Consider the following 17,473-nt stretch of genomic DNA (forward strand, 5'->3'; position numbering starts at 1 on the left):
TTTGGGCCCTTTTTTGGAGCCCTTCCTGGGGGGCCACAGGCACAAAAATTGACTCAGGCCATCGGGGGGATGCCTGCTCTCGGTCTGAGGTGGTTGCAGGTCTCTAGCACATTGTATGGCTGAGCAGGCACCCAAAACCCTGCCCGTAAAACCTCAAGTCATTTTCATTGGTGACCTCTTGACCCCTGGAATTTTAATGGCCATAACTTGGGAACGCAATGGGCTAGAGACATAGGTCCAACTGCGTCTGAAAGCTCTCAAAGGGTCCTACCACATATGTCAGAGCCGGATCTGCACATCCTTGCTTTGGGTCACTTCACTAAAGAGACCTAAAGTTGGCAAAGGGCATGAGGAGGCATAGAGACCAACACCCTCTTGAATTTTGGACCTAGGGTTGGCATCTTGCCCATTTTGGGGAGTACAGTCTCAACGGAGGGGTCTACGGAAAGGTTTCGGTGCCCCGAGTACGGGCGTGGTGGAACGGACGCTCGGGTTCCTTCACGCTCACAGTTAGGGGGCGCCAAAGTTGAAAAATTTCCACCTCGTTAAGTGTCATATGTCAGCAAAGGAAAGTCCCAGACGCACGCTACAGACATGTACGGAAAGTGCTTGAAGAGATCTATCGCATATGTCAGCCCCAGACAGCTGGCCATCTCCTGGACCAAACTTGCCAGGGGAAGCCGCCACAGACTAGGCGAGCACAGCTCCCGAAACGGCGCGGAAGGCTTACCCAGTTCCTGTGGGCGCCGTACCATTAGCGCCACTTTTGTGCCAAAAGGTTGCCCAAATGCCCCACAGGGCACAGGGTCTAGTACGCAGTGCTTTGATGAGCACAATTGTCTTGGAATGGTCTGTCTGTGTTGTCCTCTTTCAGAGAAATGTGCACTTAAACTTTGGAAAAATATAATTGAAAAGATACATAGTGGGAGTTTTGGCAGGTGGACTTGGCAGGGGGTCTAGAGGGTGTAGCGAGGGTCTGTGATTTTTTGGGACCCCCAAATTTTAAATTTGGGCATGTCTCAGTGACTTCTACAACATATGTCAGACATGGCAGGCTATCTCAACTTTGAGAAATAGGTGGAATACAGCCTCAAAGGGCAGAAATGTTGATCTGAGGGCCTCGGCTGGCTGGAAAGCTGTGGTGGGGGATGGGCAGATTCTGAATTTCATATGCTTAGACATAGAGAGGAAAGCGAGATGTCTACGGAAAGGTCTCGGTGCCCCGATTATGGACGCGGTGGAACGGACGCTCGGGTTCCTTCACGCCCACAGTTAGGGGGCGCCAAAGTTGAAAAATTTCCACCTCGTTAAGTGTCACATGTCAGCAATGGAAGGTCCCAGACGCACACTACAGACATGTACGGAAAGTGCTTAAAGAGATCTATCACATATGTCAGCCCCAGACAGCTGGCCATCTCCTGGACCAAACTTGCCAGGGGAAGCTGCCACAGACTAGGCGAGCACAGCCCCCGAAACGGCGCGGAAGGCTTACCCAGTTCCTGTGGGCGCCGTACCATTAGCGCCACGTTTGTGCCAAAAGCTTGCCCAAATGCCCCACCGGGCACATGGTCTAATACGCGCTGCTTTGCTGAGCACAGCTGTCTTGGGACGGTCTGTCTGTGTTGCACTGTCCCAGAGAAATGTGCCATTAAAAACTTAGAAATATATGCCATAGCTGTGAATGTTGACTCTTCCGCATTTAGGTCTACGAGGTTCCAAAATCATGCTTAATAGATGTCAAAATGGAAATTTCCATATTTACATCTATGACCATTCAAGCTCTTCCACATTTGTATCTATTAGACGCGAACTTGGAAGCCATAGATGTAAATTTGGAAATTTCCATTTTTGTGTCTATTAGACGCGAATTTGGAAGCCATAGATGTGAATGTGGAAATTTCCATTTTCGTATCTACTAGACACCAATTTGGAAGCCCACAGATGTACATGTGGAATTTCCATGTCCTTATCTGTATACCCATTTATGACTATACAGGCGACCTTGGAGAGTTTGGGGCCTTTTTTGGAGCCCTTCCTGGGGGGCCACAGGCACAAAAATTGACTCAGGCCATCGGGGGGATGCCTGCTCTCGGTCTGAGGTGGTTGCAGGTCTCTAGCACATTGTATGGCTGAGCAGGCACCCAAAACCCTGCCCGTAAAACCTCAAGTCATTTTCATTGGTGACCTCTTGACCCCTGGAATTTTAATGGCCATAACTTGGGAACGCAATGGGCTAGAGACATAGGTCCAACTGCGTCTGAAAGCTCTCAAAGGGTCCTACCACATATGTCAGAGCCGGATCTGCACATCCTTGCTTTGGGTCACTTCACTAAAGAGACCTAAAGTTGGCAAAGGGCATGAGGAGGCATAGAGACCAACACCTTCTTGAATTTTGGACCTAGGGTTGGCATCTTGCCCATTTTGGGGAGTACAGTCTCAACGGAGGGGTCTATGGAAAGGTCTCGGTGCCCCGAGTACGGGCGTGGTGGAACGGACGCTCGGGTTCCTTCACGCCCACAGTTAGGGGGCGCCAAAGTTGAAAAATTTCCACCTCGTTAAGTGTCATATCTCAGCAAAGGAAAGACCCAGACGCACGCTACAGACATGTACGGAAAGTGCTTGAAGAGATCTATCGCATATGTCAGCCCCAGGTAGCTGGCCATCTCCTGGACCAAACTTGCCAGGGGAAGCTGCCACAGACTAGGCGAGCACAGCTCCCGAAACGGCGCGGAAGGCTTACCCAGTTCCTGTGGGCGCCGTACCATTAGCGCCACTTTTGTGCCAAAAAGCTTGCCCAAATGCCCCACCGGGCACACGGTCTAGTACGCAGTGCTTTGATGAGCACAATTGTCTTGGAACGGTCTGTCTGTGTTGTCCTCTTCCAGAGAAATGTGCACTTAAACTTTGGAAAAATATAATTGAAAAGATACATAGTGGGAGTTTTGGCAGGTTGACTTGGCAGGGGGTCTAGAGGGTGTAGCGAGGGTCTGTGATTTTCTGGGACCCCCAAATTTTAAATTTGGGCATGTCTCAGTGACCTCTACAACATATGTCAGACATGGCAGGTTATCTCAACTTTGAAAAATGGGTGGAATACAGCCTCAAAGGGCAGAAATGTTGATCTGAGGGCCTCGGCTGGCTGGAAAGCTGTGGTGGGGGATGGGCAGATTCTGAATTTCATCTGCTTAGACATAGAGAGGAAAGCGAGATGTCTACGGAAAGGTCTCGGTGCCCCGAGTACAGGCGTGGTGGAACGGACGCTCGGGTTCCTTCACGCCCACACTTAGGGGGCGCCAAATTTGAAAAATTTCCACCTCGTTAAGTGTCATATGTCAGCAAAGGAAAGTCCCAGACGCACGCTACAGAAATGTACGGAAAGTGCTTAAAGAGATCTATCACATATGTCAGCCCCAGACAGCTGGCCATCTCCTGGACCAAACTTGCCAGGGGAAGCTGCCACAGACTAGGCGAGCACAGCCCCCGAAACGACGCGGAAGGCTTACCCAGTTCCTGTGGGCGCCGTACCATTAGCGCCACGTTTGTGCCAAAAGCTTGCCCAAATGCCCCACCGGGCACATGGTCTAATACGCGCTGCTTTGCTGAGCACAGCTGTCTTGGGACGGTCTGTCTGTGTTGCACTGTCCCAGAGAAATGTGCCATTAAAAACTTAGAAATATATGCCATAGCTGTGAATGTTGACTCTTCCGCATTTAGGTCTACGAGGTTCCAAAATCATGCTTAATAGATGTCAAAATGGAAATTTCCATATTTACATCTATGACCATTCAAGCTCTTCCACATTTGTATCTATTAGACGCGAACTTGGAAGCCATAGATGTAAATTTGGAAATTTCCATTTTTGTGTCTATTAGACGCGAATTTGGAAGCCATAGATGTGAATGTGGAAATTTCCATTTTTGTATCTACTAGACACCAATTTGGAAGCCCACAGATGTACATGTGGAATTTCCATGTCCTTATCTGTATACCCATTTATGACTATACAGGCGACCTTGGAGAGTTTGGGCCCTTTTTTGGAGCCCTTCCTGGGGGGCCACAGGCACAAAAATTGACTCAGGCCATCGGGGGGATGCCTGCTCTCGGTCTGAGGTGGTTGCAGGTCTCTAGCACATTGTATGGCTGAGCAGGCACCCAAAACCCTGCCCGTAAAACCTCAAGTCATTTTCATTGGTGACCTCTTGACCCCTGGAATTTTAATGGCCATAACTTGGGAACGCAATGGGCTAGAGACATAGGTCCAACTGCGTCTGAAAGCTCTCAAAGGGTCCTACCACATATGTCAGAGCCGGATCTGCACATCCTTGCTTTGGGTCACTTCACTAAAGAGACCTAAAATTGGCAAAGGGCATGAGGAGGCATAGAGACCAACACCCTCTTGAATTTTGGACCTAGGGTTGGCATCTTGCCCATTTTGGGGAGTACAGTCTCAACGGAGGGGTCTACGGAAAGGTCTCGGTGCCCCGAGTACGGGCGTGGTGGAACGGACGCTCAGGTTCCTTCACGCTCACAGTTAGGGGGCGCCAAAGTTGAAAAATTTCCACCTCGTTAAGTGTCATATGTCAGCAAAGGAAAGTCCCAGACGCACGCTATAGACATGTACGGAAAGTGCTTGAAGAGATCTATCACATATGTCAGCCCCAGACAGCTGGCCATCTCCTGGACCAAACTTGCCAGGGGAAGCTGCCACAGACTAGGCGAGCACAGCCCCCGAAACGGCGCGGAAGGCTTACCCAGTTCCTGTGGGCGCCGTACCATTAGTGCCACATTTGTGCCAAAAGCTTGCCCAAATGCCCCACCGGGCACATGGTCTAATACGCGCTGCTTTGCTGAGCACAGCTGTCTTGGGACGGTCTGTCTGTGTTGCACTGTTCCAGAGAAATGTGCCATTAAAAACTTAGAAATATATGCCATAGCTGTGAATGTTGACTCTTCCGCATTTAGGTCTACGAGGTTCCAAAATCATGCTTAATAGATGTCAAAATGGAAATTTCCATATTTACATCTATGACCATTCAAGCTCTTCCACATTTGTATCTATTAGACGCGAACTTGGAAGCCATAGATGTAAATTTGGAAATTTCCATTTTCGTATCTACTAGACACCAATTTGGAAGCCCACAGATGTACATGTGGAATTTCCATGTCCTTATCTGTATACCCATTTATGACTATACAGGCGACCTTGGAGAGTTTGGGGCCTTTTTTGGAGCCCTTCCTGGGGGGCCACAGGCACAAAAATTGACTCAGGCCATCGGGGGATGCCTGCTCTCGGTCTGAGGTGGTTGCAGGTCTCTAGCACATTGTATGGTTGGGCAGGCAGCCAAAACCTTGCCTAATAACCTTAAGTCAGGTGGGGGAAGGGCAAATCCTGAATTTCATACGCTTCAACGTCTACAGATGAAGAGGACTTGATGACTGGAAATAGGGAAAGATGGGGATGGGATCATTTTCGCATGTCTGTCTGTCAGGATGGAGAGAGGAGAGTTTCACAAAGTGAAGGCTCAGCAGCAGCTTAGTGAGTCCATCGCGAAACTCTACTTTTACCAGATGCTGAAAGCAGTCCAGGTGAGACAGACTATGGTATTATGGTTGTTATTGTTCCCAGAACACTGGAAATACGGAAAGATGGGGATGGGATTATTTTTGCGTGTCTGTCTGTCAGGATGGAGAGGGCAGAGTTCCACAAAGTGAAGGCTCATCAGCAGCTTAGTGAGTCCATTGCAAAACTCTACTTTTACCAGATGCTGGGAGCAGTCCATGTGAGAAAGACTATGGTATTATGGTTGCTATTGTGCCCAGAATTCTTGTGTCCACTGTATGTAACTCTGTGTGTGTGTGTGCAATACCTCCATAGGAACAGGATCATCCACAGACTCCTGAAACCTGGCATGATGAGCTGCTGTTATATCAGCTCATACTCTTGTGTACATTGTACATTTGAAAAATAAAGAGATTCTAACATAACTGTGTGTGTGATTGCAGTATCTTCACATTAATGGGATCATGCAAGGAGACCTGAAATCTGAGAAAATCCTGCTGTCCTCACCGGCCCATATCTCCCTAAAAACACTGATGTCCCATTTCCCATGTCTCTAGGACATACCTGGGAACTAAGACCAAATACATGGAAGTGGATTTTTGAAGTAAACATATACATGTTCCGAGGCAGCTAGAGGCACAAAATTCGATACATATATATTTCAGGCCATTCTGAGTCGATTGGTCTTGGTCCCATGTCTCTAGGACATTCCTGAGGACTATGTACCTTTTTTTTGCAGTGACAATTGCACAGTCACACACAGGAGACCATCCTGAGTTGATTGATCTCATATCTGGGTTAAGTCCATATAGTTGGAATGGGTCTTGTTCTCTTCTAGACACTAGCTGAGCACATTCCCAATATTGCATAAAATGCTTAGGTACATACCATAGGTATTATGCTATTTGCACCATATTTGTGACAAACATGTTCCCATAACCAAGCATATCTATCTAAAAAAAAAAAATCCGGGATCAATAAATATCTGTCTGTCTATCCTGTTATAGACCCTGCTCTGCTGAACATATTTGTTTTGGAAGGGCATGAGTGTGTTGTACTGTTCCTGAGCAATCTGTACATAAACTATTTGAATTCTTTGCAATAAATGTGAATGTGGAATATTCCACATTTGTATCTACTTTTTTATACCCTCATAGATACGTTTTTGGATATCCTGTGTCAAGGGTCATTGGATAGAGGAGTGAGGAAGTAGTTCATCATCAGTGAAAAGGTGAGACATTTTAAGATTACCTCTTAATATTTGATGAGAAAAACCTTGAAAATAGAATTAAACGTTATAGGAATACATTTGTTGGAGCCTTCTCTGATATTTACAATTGTTTATGACCAATTTGTGACTTAAAGATATGTATCTTTTAATGTAGTTGTTAATAACACTAATTAAGCTAGCAAATATATGTAACTAGATTGAAATGTGGAAGTTAATTGCTAAATTCCATATTTGAATCTATTGCACTTTAAAAATAAATGGGAATTTGAAAGTTGAAACTTTCTCATTAGAAGCTAATTGGTAAGGTCTCAAGGCTAGTTCTGCTCAAGAAAAATATTACAGTTCTTCTAATTTTTTCAAGGTTTCCACTCATGTAACCCCTAAATGCTGACAGGTCTTTGCTCTTAACATGGTAAGTAGAGATCAATTCATTTAAAGCTAATTGAAAGATTATACTGCACTTCATGGTGATATTTTTAGTTTATTGTTTACAGAGTGGCAAGGTGTGTGGACTTTGTTTTAAAACATACAACAATCTGAGTCAACACCTGAAAGTTACACATGCTGTACAAAATAAAGAAGAGCTTCACCTTCTCCTACAATATGGAAATGGACGGTAAGAGTTCCAAAAATATTTTCAAAGGTATCTCTACCATCTTTAGCTGTGCATTAACTTTGTGTTAGTGTTTACCCTAATGCAGGACCAGCAAAAAAGTGGACTGTCCTATTTGTGACAAGACTGGATTTATTAGACTGGACAAACACCTTGATGATTTCCACGGAATATCAAGAAAAGTAAGTACACATTGTGTTGTTTTGATCAATGCTCTTACCATTTATTATAGAAGAAATCATGCAAATTTATCTTAAAATCTTTTAACAATTTTGTCTGCGGGATCAATAAAGTATACATATCTATCTAATAGGATCGAGATGATCTTTTGAAAGAAGCAAAGCGAAAGGAGATAATGAAGGACCTTGTGGCACTTAAGGGATTAGGGTCAACGCTGCCTATGGTGTCATCACTTAGTGATGGTAAAGTCTTACTGGGTTTTAGTAGCTAACAATTCAAGTTGTGATAAAGCAAGAAATGCCTAATTGTTATCTATCATTTTCACATTCTTAAAGACAAGGAACCCACTAAGGATGATGAAGTGATGGATATTGGTGAAGCTTCTGTTTCTGAACAAGACTGTGTTGGTGCTCCCCAGCAATCCTCCACCCCCCTTGGTTTTGATGATAATCCTCAGACTCAGCCTCTCCCTGTTACAAGTTCTTCCATATCTCTTCTTGTTCCTCCATCTACAAGCCTTTGTAATGTCCCTGCAACAGCTAATATCAGTCAAAATCACATCCCTTCTTGTCAGTCAGACAGCCATTCATCTCAGCAACCTGTCTCTGAGATAAATAGCCCACCAAATTCATCAGAATCCCAGCCCTGCTGTGCCAGTTGCAAAAACTTGGCCTGTAGGCTACAAGTTTTAGAAGCAAAGGTTAAAACTCTGATGTCAAATTCCACCCCAAAACAATCAGCATCAACTTCCAAATTACCCACTTTCACCCCCAAAGGATCAGTGCAGAAATTTGAACATGTCCAAAAGGGCAGAATGCCTGAAAACCTCTGCGGTAAGTTTTTCAACTCTATCTTTTTTCTGAGGTTGACAATCTTGAAACTAAAACATTGAAAGTGTTTTGTAATTACAGGAAAGATTATTCTAGACTTTGAAAAGTTTATCCTGGGGCCAAGGACTGGAAGAAAAGACATTGAAAATGCACGTCAGGCACGAAGCCACGCACAACGCTTCTGTAACTACTTGCTGGGTGGCTGTCTCAGAGATGCAGGGTCTACGGATCTGCTTTTTCTGAGACAAATTGACAAGATACGCATGTAAGTCGTGTGTTTGATAAAAGTTGTCTTGAGGCGCATTGGAGAAATCCACAGCCTTTGAAATGTTCTCTCTGGTTTATTTCTTTTGAAGGTGGCCAACGTATCTGAAACACAAAGGCTATGCAATCACAACAATAGGAAATATGCTTTTCAATGTCACACGTTTCTTGACACATGTTGAGAACAAATTTCAATCAGTCAGCAAATTAAGGACAAAAGATTTGGTGAACATGATCTATGAGATTAAACGAGTCCAGAAAGAAGTGAGACGGGATGTTGTTGTCCATCGGCAAAAAGTGAAGCGCTGTAAAACAAGTAAGTGGTTGCATTCTGTTTGCCTGGCCATAAATGTTGTTAATGCAATTTGTATAGTCATTTCTCTATATGTTTTCATGCTCACAGAAAACCAGCTTGGTCCATCTGTTGAAAATCACTTCCTAATGGCTGCCAAAAACACCATTCCTACATTGTTAGGCAAGTAATTGCTTTCTGCAGTTTCAAAGTTATTGCTGTTATTGTTCTAGATGAGAAATTGGAAGCTCCTTCCCAATTTCAATCTACTTCCCTTTCATTATTGCATTTGTTCTGTTGTGTAGCTGTCTTTTTTTGACAATCTATTTTGGGTATCTCTTTGCATCATAATAGACAGCGTCAAAAAAGATCAACACTTGGAGGCTGAGCATATCAAACTGATGGGCTACCTCATGGGCTATCTGTGCATGCTGACAGGACACAGATCTGTTGTCATGACAAACATGACCAAAGAAAATGTCCTGCATGCAGAACGTTCACGACAGGGGTTCCATATTACAGTGAGTTGTTTTGAATTGAGGATTAAAATGTTCAATCTAAAACAGAATAATGCTAATTTTCTGAAATGTTGTCCCCAGGTTGATGAACACAAAACTGTGCGTACATATGGACAGGCATCCTTGTTTCTCAACAAGGACGAGTATTCCTGGCTATCACAACTGATAGACATCCTTTCTGTCAGAAGGAGATACGCCAAATGCAATTATATCTTTGTGACCTACAAGGGGAAACAAATTGAGAAACCTGTCCATTTCCTTAAAGAAGCCTGGAGAGATGCTGGCCTGGAAGGGAACATCACTTTCAACCAGATACGGAGCAGTGTCTCCACTGAAGTAAGTTCGAGTGATTTTTTTGATTTCAATTATAACAACCTGTCATGTTTGTCCTTGTTATTTATGATGTTTACTGCATGTATGTTTCTCTCTCTCTCGTTCTCTTTCATCCTCTCTGTCCTGTCTACCTCTTCTTTCCCCACCTTCACCCAGCCAACTATCAGAAGGATAGTTCTCCCTTGCAAGCCGTCCCTGCTCAAGGTGTCTTCCTGTTAAAAGGGAGTTTTTTCTTGCCACTGTCTGCTTGCTAGGGGGTTCAGACTCTGGGTCTCTGTAAAGCATCTAGAGACAATTTTGATTGGATAAGGTGCTATATAAATTGAAATTTGAAGTCATGATTGTGATTTGACACGTGATTTGGTTCTAAAAATAGGAAAGACAGAATGACATTTATTCTTTTTGCAGGCCAGCAAATATCTTACTGTTGAGGAAAAAGAGAAGGTGGCTAAGTCTATGTGTCATGATAGAACAACTGCTGAGCGTTTCTACGTGGCACTCCCTAACAAAGAGGAAGCCTTAAAAGCCAGAGATTTGAGAATGAGGGCCATGAAGATGGCAATAGTAGATGAGGAAGAAAAGAGCCTCACTGAGGAGGAAACAACTGATGATGGGGATGAACCTGTCTTGGAAAGTGATGAGGAATACAGTTCATCAGCGCCTCCTTCTGAGGACTCAGAAAAAGCTCATGCAAGGAGGAGTAAGTTCTTCCTTAACATGTCTGTGCCTATCCAAGCAAAATCTTCTGATGTAGAAGAAGATGCATTGTCACTCAGACAAATGACTAGAACGAAGAGGAAACTAGACTTTTCAAAGGACATCTCTTCAAAATGTTTTGTTAGGTTGTCTGAATTGTCTGAACCCGTGGTAGACTTTCATCTCAAAAAAATGAACTTGGCAAGGGTGAATCTATCCAGGCAGAAGACATCATCCAAAATGGAGACCAAGGAAGAACTTACTGAGGTGCCCCCAGTCGAAGTTCCCCTGGAAGTGGCATCCTGGACTGAAGTCTCCACGATGCCCTCAGGTGATGCACCCATGGAGGAGGCAACTCAGGGCAAAGTGTCCGAGATTCCCCCAGTCCAAATTCCCCTGGAAGAGGCATCCCGGACAGAAGTCTCCACGATGCCCTCAGGTGATCCACCCATGGAGGAGGCAACTCGTGGAAAAGCGTCCGAGATTCCCCCAGTCCAAATTCCCCTGGAAGAGGGATCCCGGACTGAAGTCTCCACGATGCCCTCAGGTGATGCACCCATGGAGGAGGCAACTCAGGGAAAAGTGTCCCAGATTCTCCCAGTCCAAATTCCCCTGGAAGAGGCATCCCGGACAGAAGTCTCCACGATGCCCTCAGGTGATCCACCCATGGAGGAGGCAACTCGTGGAAAAGCGTCCGAGATTCCCCCAGTCCAAATTCCCCTGGAAGAGGCATCCCGGACAGAAGTCTCCACGATGCCCTCAGGTGATCCACCCATGGAGGAGGCTACTCGTGGAAAAGCGTCCGAGATTCCCCCAGTCCAAATTCCCCTGGAAGAGGCATCCCGGACTGAAGTCTCCACGATGCCCTCAGGTGATGCACCCATGGAGGAGGCAACTCAGGGAAAAGTGTCCCAGATTCCCCCAGTCCAAATTCCCCTGGAAGAAGCATCCTGGACAGAAGTCTGCACGATGCCCTCAGGTGATGCACCCATGGGGTTGACCTGTTACAGAGAAATATGCAATTAAAAACGTAGAAATATATGCCATAGCTGTGAATGTGGACTCCTCTGCATTTGCGTCTACGAGGTTCCAAAATCATGCTTAATAGATGCAAAAATGCAAATTTCCACATTTATATCTATGACCATTCAAGCTCTTCCACATTCCTATCTATTAGACAGGAATTTGGAAGCCCATAGATGTACATGTGGAATTTCCATGTCCTTATCTATATACCCATTTATGTCCTCAGGTGATGCACCCATGGAGGAGGCAACTCGGGGAAAAGTGTCCGAGATTCCCCAAGTCCAAATTCCCCTGGAAGACGCATCCCGGACAGAAGTCTCCACGATGCCCTCAGGTGATGCACCCATGGAGTTGTACTGTTCCAGAGAAATATGCAATTAAAAACTTAGAAATATATGCCATAGCTGTGAATGTGGACTCCTCTGCATTTGCGTCTACGAGGTTCCAAAATCATGCTTAATAGATGTAAAAATGCAAATTTCCACATTTATATCTATGACCATTCAAGCTCTTCCACATTCCTATCTATTAGACAGGAATTTGGAAGCCCATAGATGTACATGTGGAATTTCCATGTCCTTATCTATATACCCATTTATGTCCTCAGGTGATGCACCCATGGAGGAGGCAACTCAGGGAAAAGTGTCCGAGATTCCCCAAGTCCAAATTCCCCTGGAAGAGGCATCCCAGGCAGAAGTCTCCACAATGCCCTCAGGTGATGCGCCCATGGAGGAGGCAACTCAGGGCAAGGTGTTTGAGATTCCCCCTGGAGATGTGCCCCTAAAAGAGTCAATTGAAAAAACATTGCCAACACAGTGTCTGGCAAACATTACTGTCCAGGACATGCCTGTAGATTTCATGCATGGATTCCTCTCAGTTGAGTTAACTCCTGAGGAAATGAATGAACTGGTTGCGTCCAGTGTTGTGGTGTTAGCTGAGCTGGTACAAGAGACTGAACCGAGTCAGGAAGCTTAGTAAGTTTACTAGTAGTTCAGTGAACAAGGAAATTTGTTTTCAAAAAATGTTTAAACGTTTAATGTTTTAGCTAAATCAGGGCAATTATGGCTGGCAGCATGTGTAAAAATAATTCTTTAAAAAACAATCAGGTAGTGGAGACTGACATTAACGTATTTTGTATTCATTGAATACGTTTCTTTTTATTTGTTTTTTACAAAAAAACCCCAAAACAGCCATGTTTGTTGATTAAGAAAAACTGTTCATAAAAACCACTGTTCATTAAAAAAAAGTGTTGAAAAAAAGTGGTGAATTTTATTCTGTCTCTTCTGCACTTAAACTGTTAGAAATATGTGCCATAGTTGTGAATGTTGACTCCTCCAAATTTACATCTACGAGGTTCCAAAATCATGCTTAAGACATGTAAAAACGGAAATTTCCATATTTACATCTATGACCATTCAAGCTCTTCCACATTTGTATCTATTAGACGCAAACTTGGAAGCCATAGATGTAAATTTGGAAATTTCCATTTTTGTGTCTATTAGACGCGAATTTGGAAGCCATAGATGTGAATGTGGAAATTTCCATTTTTGTATCTACTAGACACCAATTTGGAAGCCCACAGATGTACATGTGGAATTTCCATGTCCTTACCTGTATACCCATTTATGACTATACAGGCGACCTTGGAGAGTTTGGGGCCTTTTTTGGAGCCCTTCCTGGGGGGCCACAGGCACAAAAATTGACTCAGGCCATCAGGGGGATGCCTGCTCTCGGTCTGAGGTGGTTCAGGTCTCTAGCACATTGTATGGTTGGGCAGGCAGCCAAAACCTTGCCTAGTAAACCTCAAGTCAGGTGGGGGAAGGGCAAATCCTGAATTTCATACGCTTCAACGTCTACAGATGAAGAGGACTTGATGACTGGAAATAGGGAAAGATGGGGATGGGATCATTTTTGCATGTCTGTCTGTCAGGATGGAGAGAGGAGAGTTTCACAAAGTGAAGGCTCATCAGCAGCTTAGTGAGTCCATTGCAAAACTCTACTTTTACCAGATGCTGGGAGCAGTCCAGGTGAGAAAGACTATGGTATTATGGTTGCTATTGTGCCCAGAATTCTTGTGTCCACTGTATGTAACTCTGTGTGTGTGTGTGCAATACCTCCATAGGAACAGGATCATCCACAGACTCCTGAAACCTGGGATGATGAGCTGCTGTTATATCAGCTCATACTCTTGTGTACATTGTACATTTGAAAAATAAAGAGATTCTAATATAACTGCGTGTGTGATTGCAGTATCTTCAAATTAATGGGATCATGCAAAGACACCTGAAATCTGAGAAAATCCTGCTGTCCTCACCGGATCATATCTCTCTAAAAACACTGATGTCCCATTTCCCATGTCTCTAGGACATACCTGAGAACTAAGACCAAATACATGGAAGTGGATTTTTGAAGTAAAAATATAGGTGTCCCAAGGCAGCTACAGGAACAAAATTGCACACACATGTATTCCAGGCCATTCTGAGTCGATTGGTCTTGGTCCCATGTCTCTAGGACATTCCTGAGGTCTAAGACCATGTACCTGGAAGTGGAACTTGGAAGCATGCATATACGTGTTCCGAGGCAGCTAGAGGCACCAAATTCGATACACATATATTACAGGCCATTCTGAGTCGATTGGTCTTGGTCCCATGTCTCTAGGACATACCTGAGGTCTAAGACCAAGTACCTGGAAGTGGAACTTGGAAGCATGCATATAGTTGTCCCGAGGCAGCTAGAGGCACCAAATTCGATACACATATATTACAGGCCATTCTGAGTCGATTGGTCTTGGTCCCATGTCTCTAGGACATACCTGAGGACTAAGACCATGTACCTGGAAGTGGAATTTTGATACATGCATATATGTGTCCCAAGGCAGCTAGAGGTACCAAATTCGATACACATATATTACAGGCCATTCTGAGTCGATTGGTCTTGGTCCCATGTCTCTAGGACATACCTGAGGACTAAGACCATGTACCTGGAAATGGAATTTTGGTACATGCATATAGGTGACCCGAGGCAGCTAGAGGCACCAAATTCGATACACATATATTCCAGGCCATTCTGAGTCGATTGGTCTTGGTCCCATGTCTCTAGGACATGCCTGAGGACTAAGACCAAGTACCTGGAAGTGGAACTTGGAAGCATGCATATACGTGTTCCGAGGCAGCTAGAGGCACCAAATTCGATACACATATATTACAGGCCATTCTGAGTCGATTGGTCTTGGTCCCATGTCTCTAGGACATTCCTGTGAAATTACACCATTAGTTGGAATGGGGCTGGCAGTTGGAATGTATCTGTTCCCGGCCAGCCACAGGCACCAAATTGGACACACATATATTACAGGCCATTCTGAGTCGATTGGTCTTGGTCCCATGTCTCTAGGACATACCTGAGGACTAAGACCATGTACCTGGAAGTGGAATTTTGATACATGCATATATGTGTCCCAAGGCAGCTAGAGGTACCAAATTCGATACACATATATTACAGGCCATTCTGAGTCGATTGGTCTTGGTCCCATGTCTCTAGGACATTCCTGTGAAATTACACCATGAGTTGGAATGGGGCTGGCAGTTGGAATGTATCTGTTCCCGGCCAGCCACAGGCACCATATTGGACACACATATATTACAGGCCATTCTGAGTCGATTGGTCTTGGTCCCATGTCTCTAGGACATACCTGAGGACTAAGACCATGTACCTGGAAATGGAATTTTGGTACATGCATATAGGTGTTCCGAGGCAGCTAGATGCACCAAATTCGATACACATATATTCCAAGCCGTTCTGAGTTGTTTGGTCTTGGTCCCATGTCTCTAGAACATGCCTGAGGACTAAGACCAACTACCTGGAATTGGAAATTGGAAGCATGCATATACGTGTCCCGAGGCAGCTAGAGGCACCAAATTCGATACACATATATTCCAGGCCATTCTGAGTCGATTGGTCTTGGTCCCATGTCTCTAGGACATTCCTGTGAAATTACACCATTAGTTTGAATGGGGCTGGCAGTTGGAATGTATCTGTTCCCGGCCAGCCACAGGCACCAAATTGGACACACGTATATTTCAGGCCATTCTGAGTCGATTGGTCTTGGTCCCATGTCTCTACTACATACCTGAGGACTAAGACCATGTACCTGGAAGTGGAATTTTGGTACATGCATATACATGTCCCAAGGCAGCTAGAGGCACCAAATTCGATACACATATATTCCAGGCCATTCTGAGTCGATTGGTCTTGGTCCCATGTCTCTAGGACATGCCTGAGGACTAAGACCAAGTACCTTGTAGTGGAACTTGGGTACATGCATATACGTGTTCTGAGGCAGCTACAGGCACCAAATTCGATACACATATATTCCAGGCCATTCTGAGTCGATTGGTCTTGGTCCCATGTCTCTAGGACATACCTGAGGACTAAGATCAAGTACCTGGAAGTGGAACTTGGAAGCATGCATATAGGTGTCCCGAGGCAGCTAGAGGCACCAAATTCGATACACATATATTACAGGCCATTCTGAGTCGATTGGTCTTGGTCCCATGTCTCTAGGACATGCCTGAGGACTAAGACCAAGTACCTGGAAGTGGAACTTGGAAGCATGCATATAGGTGACCCGAGGCAGCTAGAGGCACCAAATTCGATACACATATATTCCAGGCCATTCTGAGTCGATTGGTCTTGGTCCCATGTCTCTAGGACATACCTGAGGACTAAGATCAAGTACCTGGAAGTGGAACTTGGAAGCATGCATATAGGTGACCCGAGGCAGCTAGAGGCACCAAATTCGATACACATATATTCCAGGCCATTCTGAGTCGATTGGTCTTGGTCCCATGTCTCTAGGACATACCTGAGGACTAAGATCAAGTACCTGGAAGTGGAACTTGGAAGCATGCATATAGGTGACCCAAGGCAGCTAGAGGCACCAAATTCGATACACATATATTCCAGGCCATTCTGAGTCGATTGGTCTTGGTCCCATGTCTCTAGGACATACCTGAGGACTAAGACCAAGTACCTGGAAGTGGAACTTGGGTACATGCATATACGTGTTCTGAGGCAGCTACAGACACCAAATTCGATACACATATATTACAGGCCATTCTGAGTCGATTGGTCTTGGTCCCATGTCTCTAGGACATACCTGAGGACTAAGACCAAGTACCTGGAAGTTGAACTTGGAAGCATGCATATAGGTGTCCCGAGGCAGCTAGAGGCACCAAATTCGATACACATATATTCCAGGCCATTCTGAGTCGATTGGTCTTGGTCCCATGTCTCTAGGACATACCTGAGGACTAAGATCAAGTACCTGGAAGTGGAACTTGGAAGCATGCATATAGGTGACCCGAGGCAGCTAGAGGCACCAAATTCGATACACATATATTCCAGGCCATTCTGAGTCGATTGGTCTTGGTCTCATGTCTCTAGGACATTCCTGTGAAATTACACCATTAGTTGGAATGGGGCTGGCAGTTGGAATGTATCTGTTCCCGGCCAGCCACAGGCACCAAATTGGACACACATATATTACAGGCCATTCTGAGTCGATTGGTCTTGGTCCCATGTCTCTAGGACATACCTTAGGACTAAGACCATGTACCTGGAAGTGGAATTTGGGTCCATGCATATAGGTGTCCCGAGGCAGCTAGAGGCACCAAATTCGATACACATATATTACAGGCCATTCTGAGTCGATTGGTCTTGGTCCCATGTCTTTAGGACATACCTGAGGACTAAGACCATGTACCTTGTAGTGGAATTTGGGTACATGCATATACGTGTTCCGAGGCAGCTAGAGGCACCAAATTCGACACACATATATTACAGGCCATTCTGGGTCGATTGGTCTTGGTCCCATGTCTCTAGGACATGCCTGAGGACAAAGACCAAGTACCTTGTAGTGGAATTTTGGTACA

The 17,473-nt window shown here is 44.9% G+C and overlaps 2 protein-coding genes across 2 annotated transcripts; both read left to right on the plus strand.

The window, feature by feature from the left end:
- Positions 1-6,966: 6,966 nt before the first annotated feature.
- On the plus strand, positions 6,967-11,543 carry LOC124059268. Its single transcript, XM_046389122.1, has 9 exons — positions 6,967-7,407; positions 7,493-7,586; positions 7,718-8,417; positions 8,496-8,679; positions 8,771-8,994; positions 9,082-9,153; positions 9,325-9,491; positions 9,570-9,834; positions 10,693-11,543. The coding sequence occupies exons 3-9, from the start codon at positions 7,949-7,951 to the stop codon at positions 11,541-11,543; spliced, it is 2,232 nt and encodes a 743-aa protein (XP_046245078.1). The 5' UTR covers positions 6,967-7,407; positions 7,493-7,586; positions 7,718-7,948.
- Positions 11,544-11,680: 137 nt separating this feature from the next.
- On the plus strand, positions 11,681-12,959 carry LOC124059106 (fibrous sheath CABYR-binding protein-like). Its single transcript, XM_046388880.1, has 2 exons — positions 11,681-11,877; positions 12,151-12,959. The coding sequence occupies exons 1-2, from the start codon at positions 11,736-11,738 to the stop codon at positions 12,516-12,518; spliced, it is 510 nt and encodes a 169-aa protein (XP_046244836.1). The 5' UTR covers positions 11,681-11,735; the 3' UTR covers positions 12,519-12,959.
- Positions 12,960-17,473: the final 4,514 nt, after the last annotated feature.

This window comes from Scatophagus argus, chromosome 5 (genome assembly GCF_020382885.2).
Source record: "Scatophagus argus isolate fScaArg1 chromosome 5, fScaArg1.pri, whole genome shotgun sequence".
Taxonomy (NCBI): domain Eukaryota; kingdom Metazoa; phylum Chordata; class Actinopteri; family Scatophagidae; genus Scatophagus; species Scatophagus argus.

Excerpts from the sequence above, each read along its gene's own strand:
- LOC124059268 (XM_046389122.1), top strand. The coding sequence starts at position 7,949 with ATGGATATTGGTGAAGCTTCTGTTTCTGAACAAGACTGTGTTGGTGCT. Across the intron at positions 8,418-8,495 it reads AATGCCTGAAAACCTCTGCG|GAAAGATTATTCTAGACTTT; the intron begins GTAAGTTTTTCA and ends TTGTAATTACAG. Across the intron at positions 8,995-9,081 it reads AGTGAAGCGCTGTAAAACAA|AAAACCAGCTTGGTCCATCT; the intron begins GTAAGTGGTTGC and ends TCATGCTCACAG.
- LOC124059106 (XM_046388880.1), top strand. The coding sequence starts at position 11,736 with ATGTCCTTATCTATATACCCATTTATGTCCTCAGGTGATGCACCCATG. Across the intron at positions 11,878-12,150 it reads AGTCTCCACGATGCCCTCAG|GTGATGCACCCATGGAGGAG; the intron begins GTGATGCACCCA and ends TTATGTCCTCAG.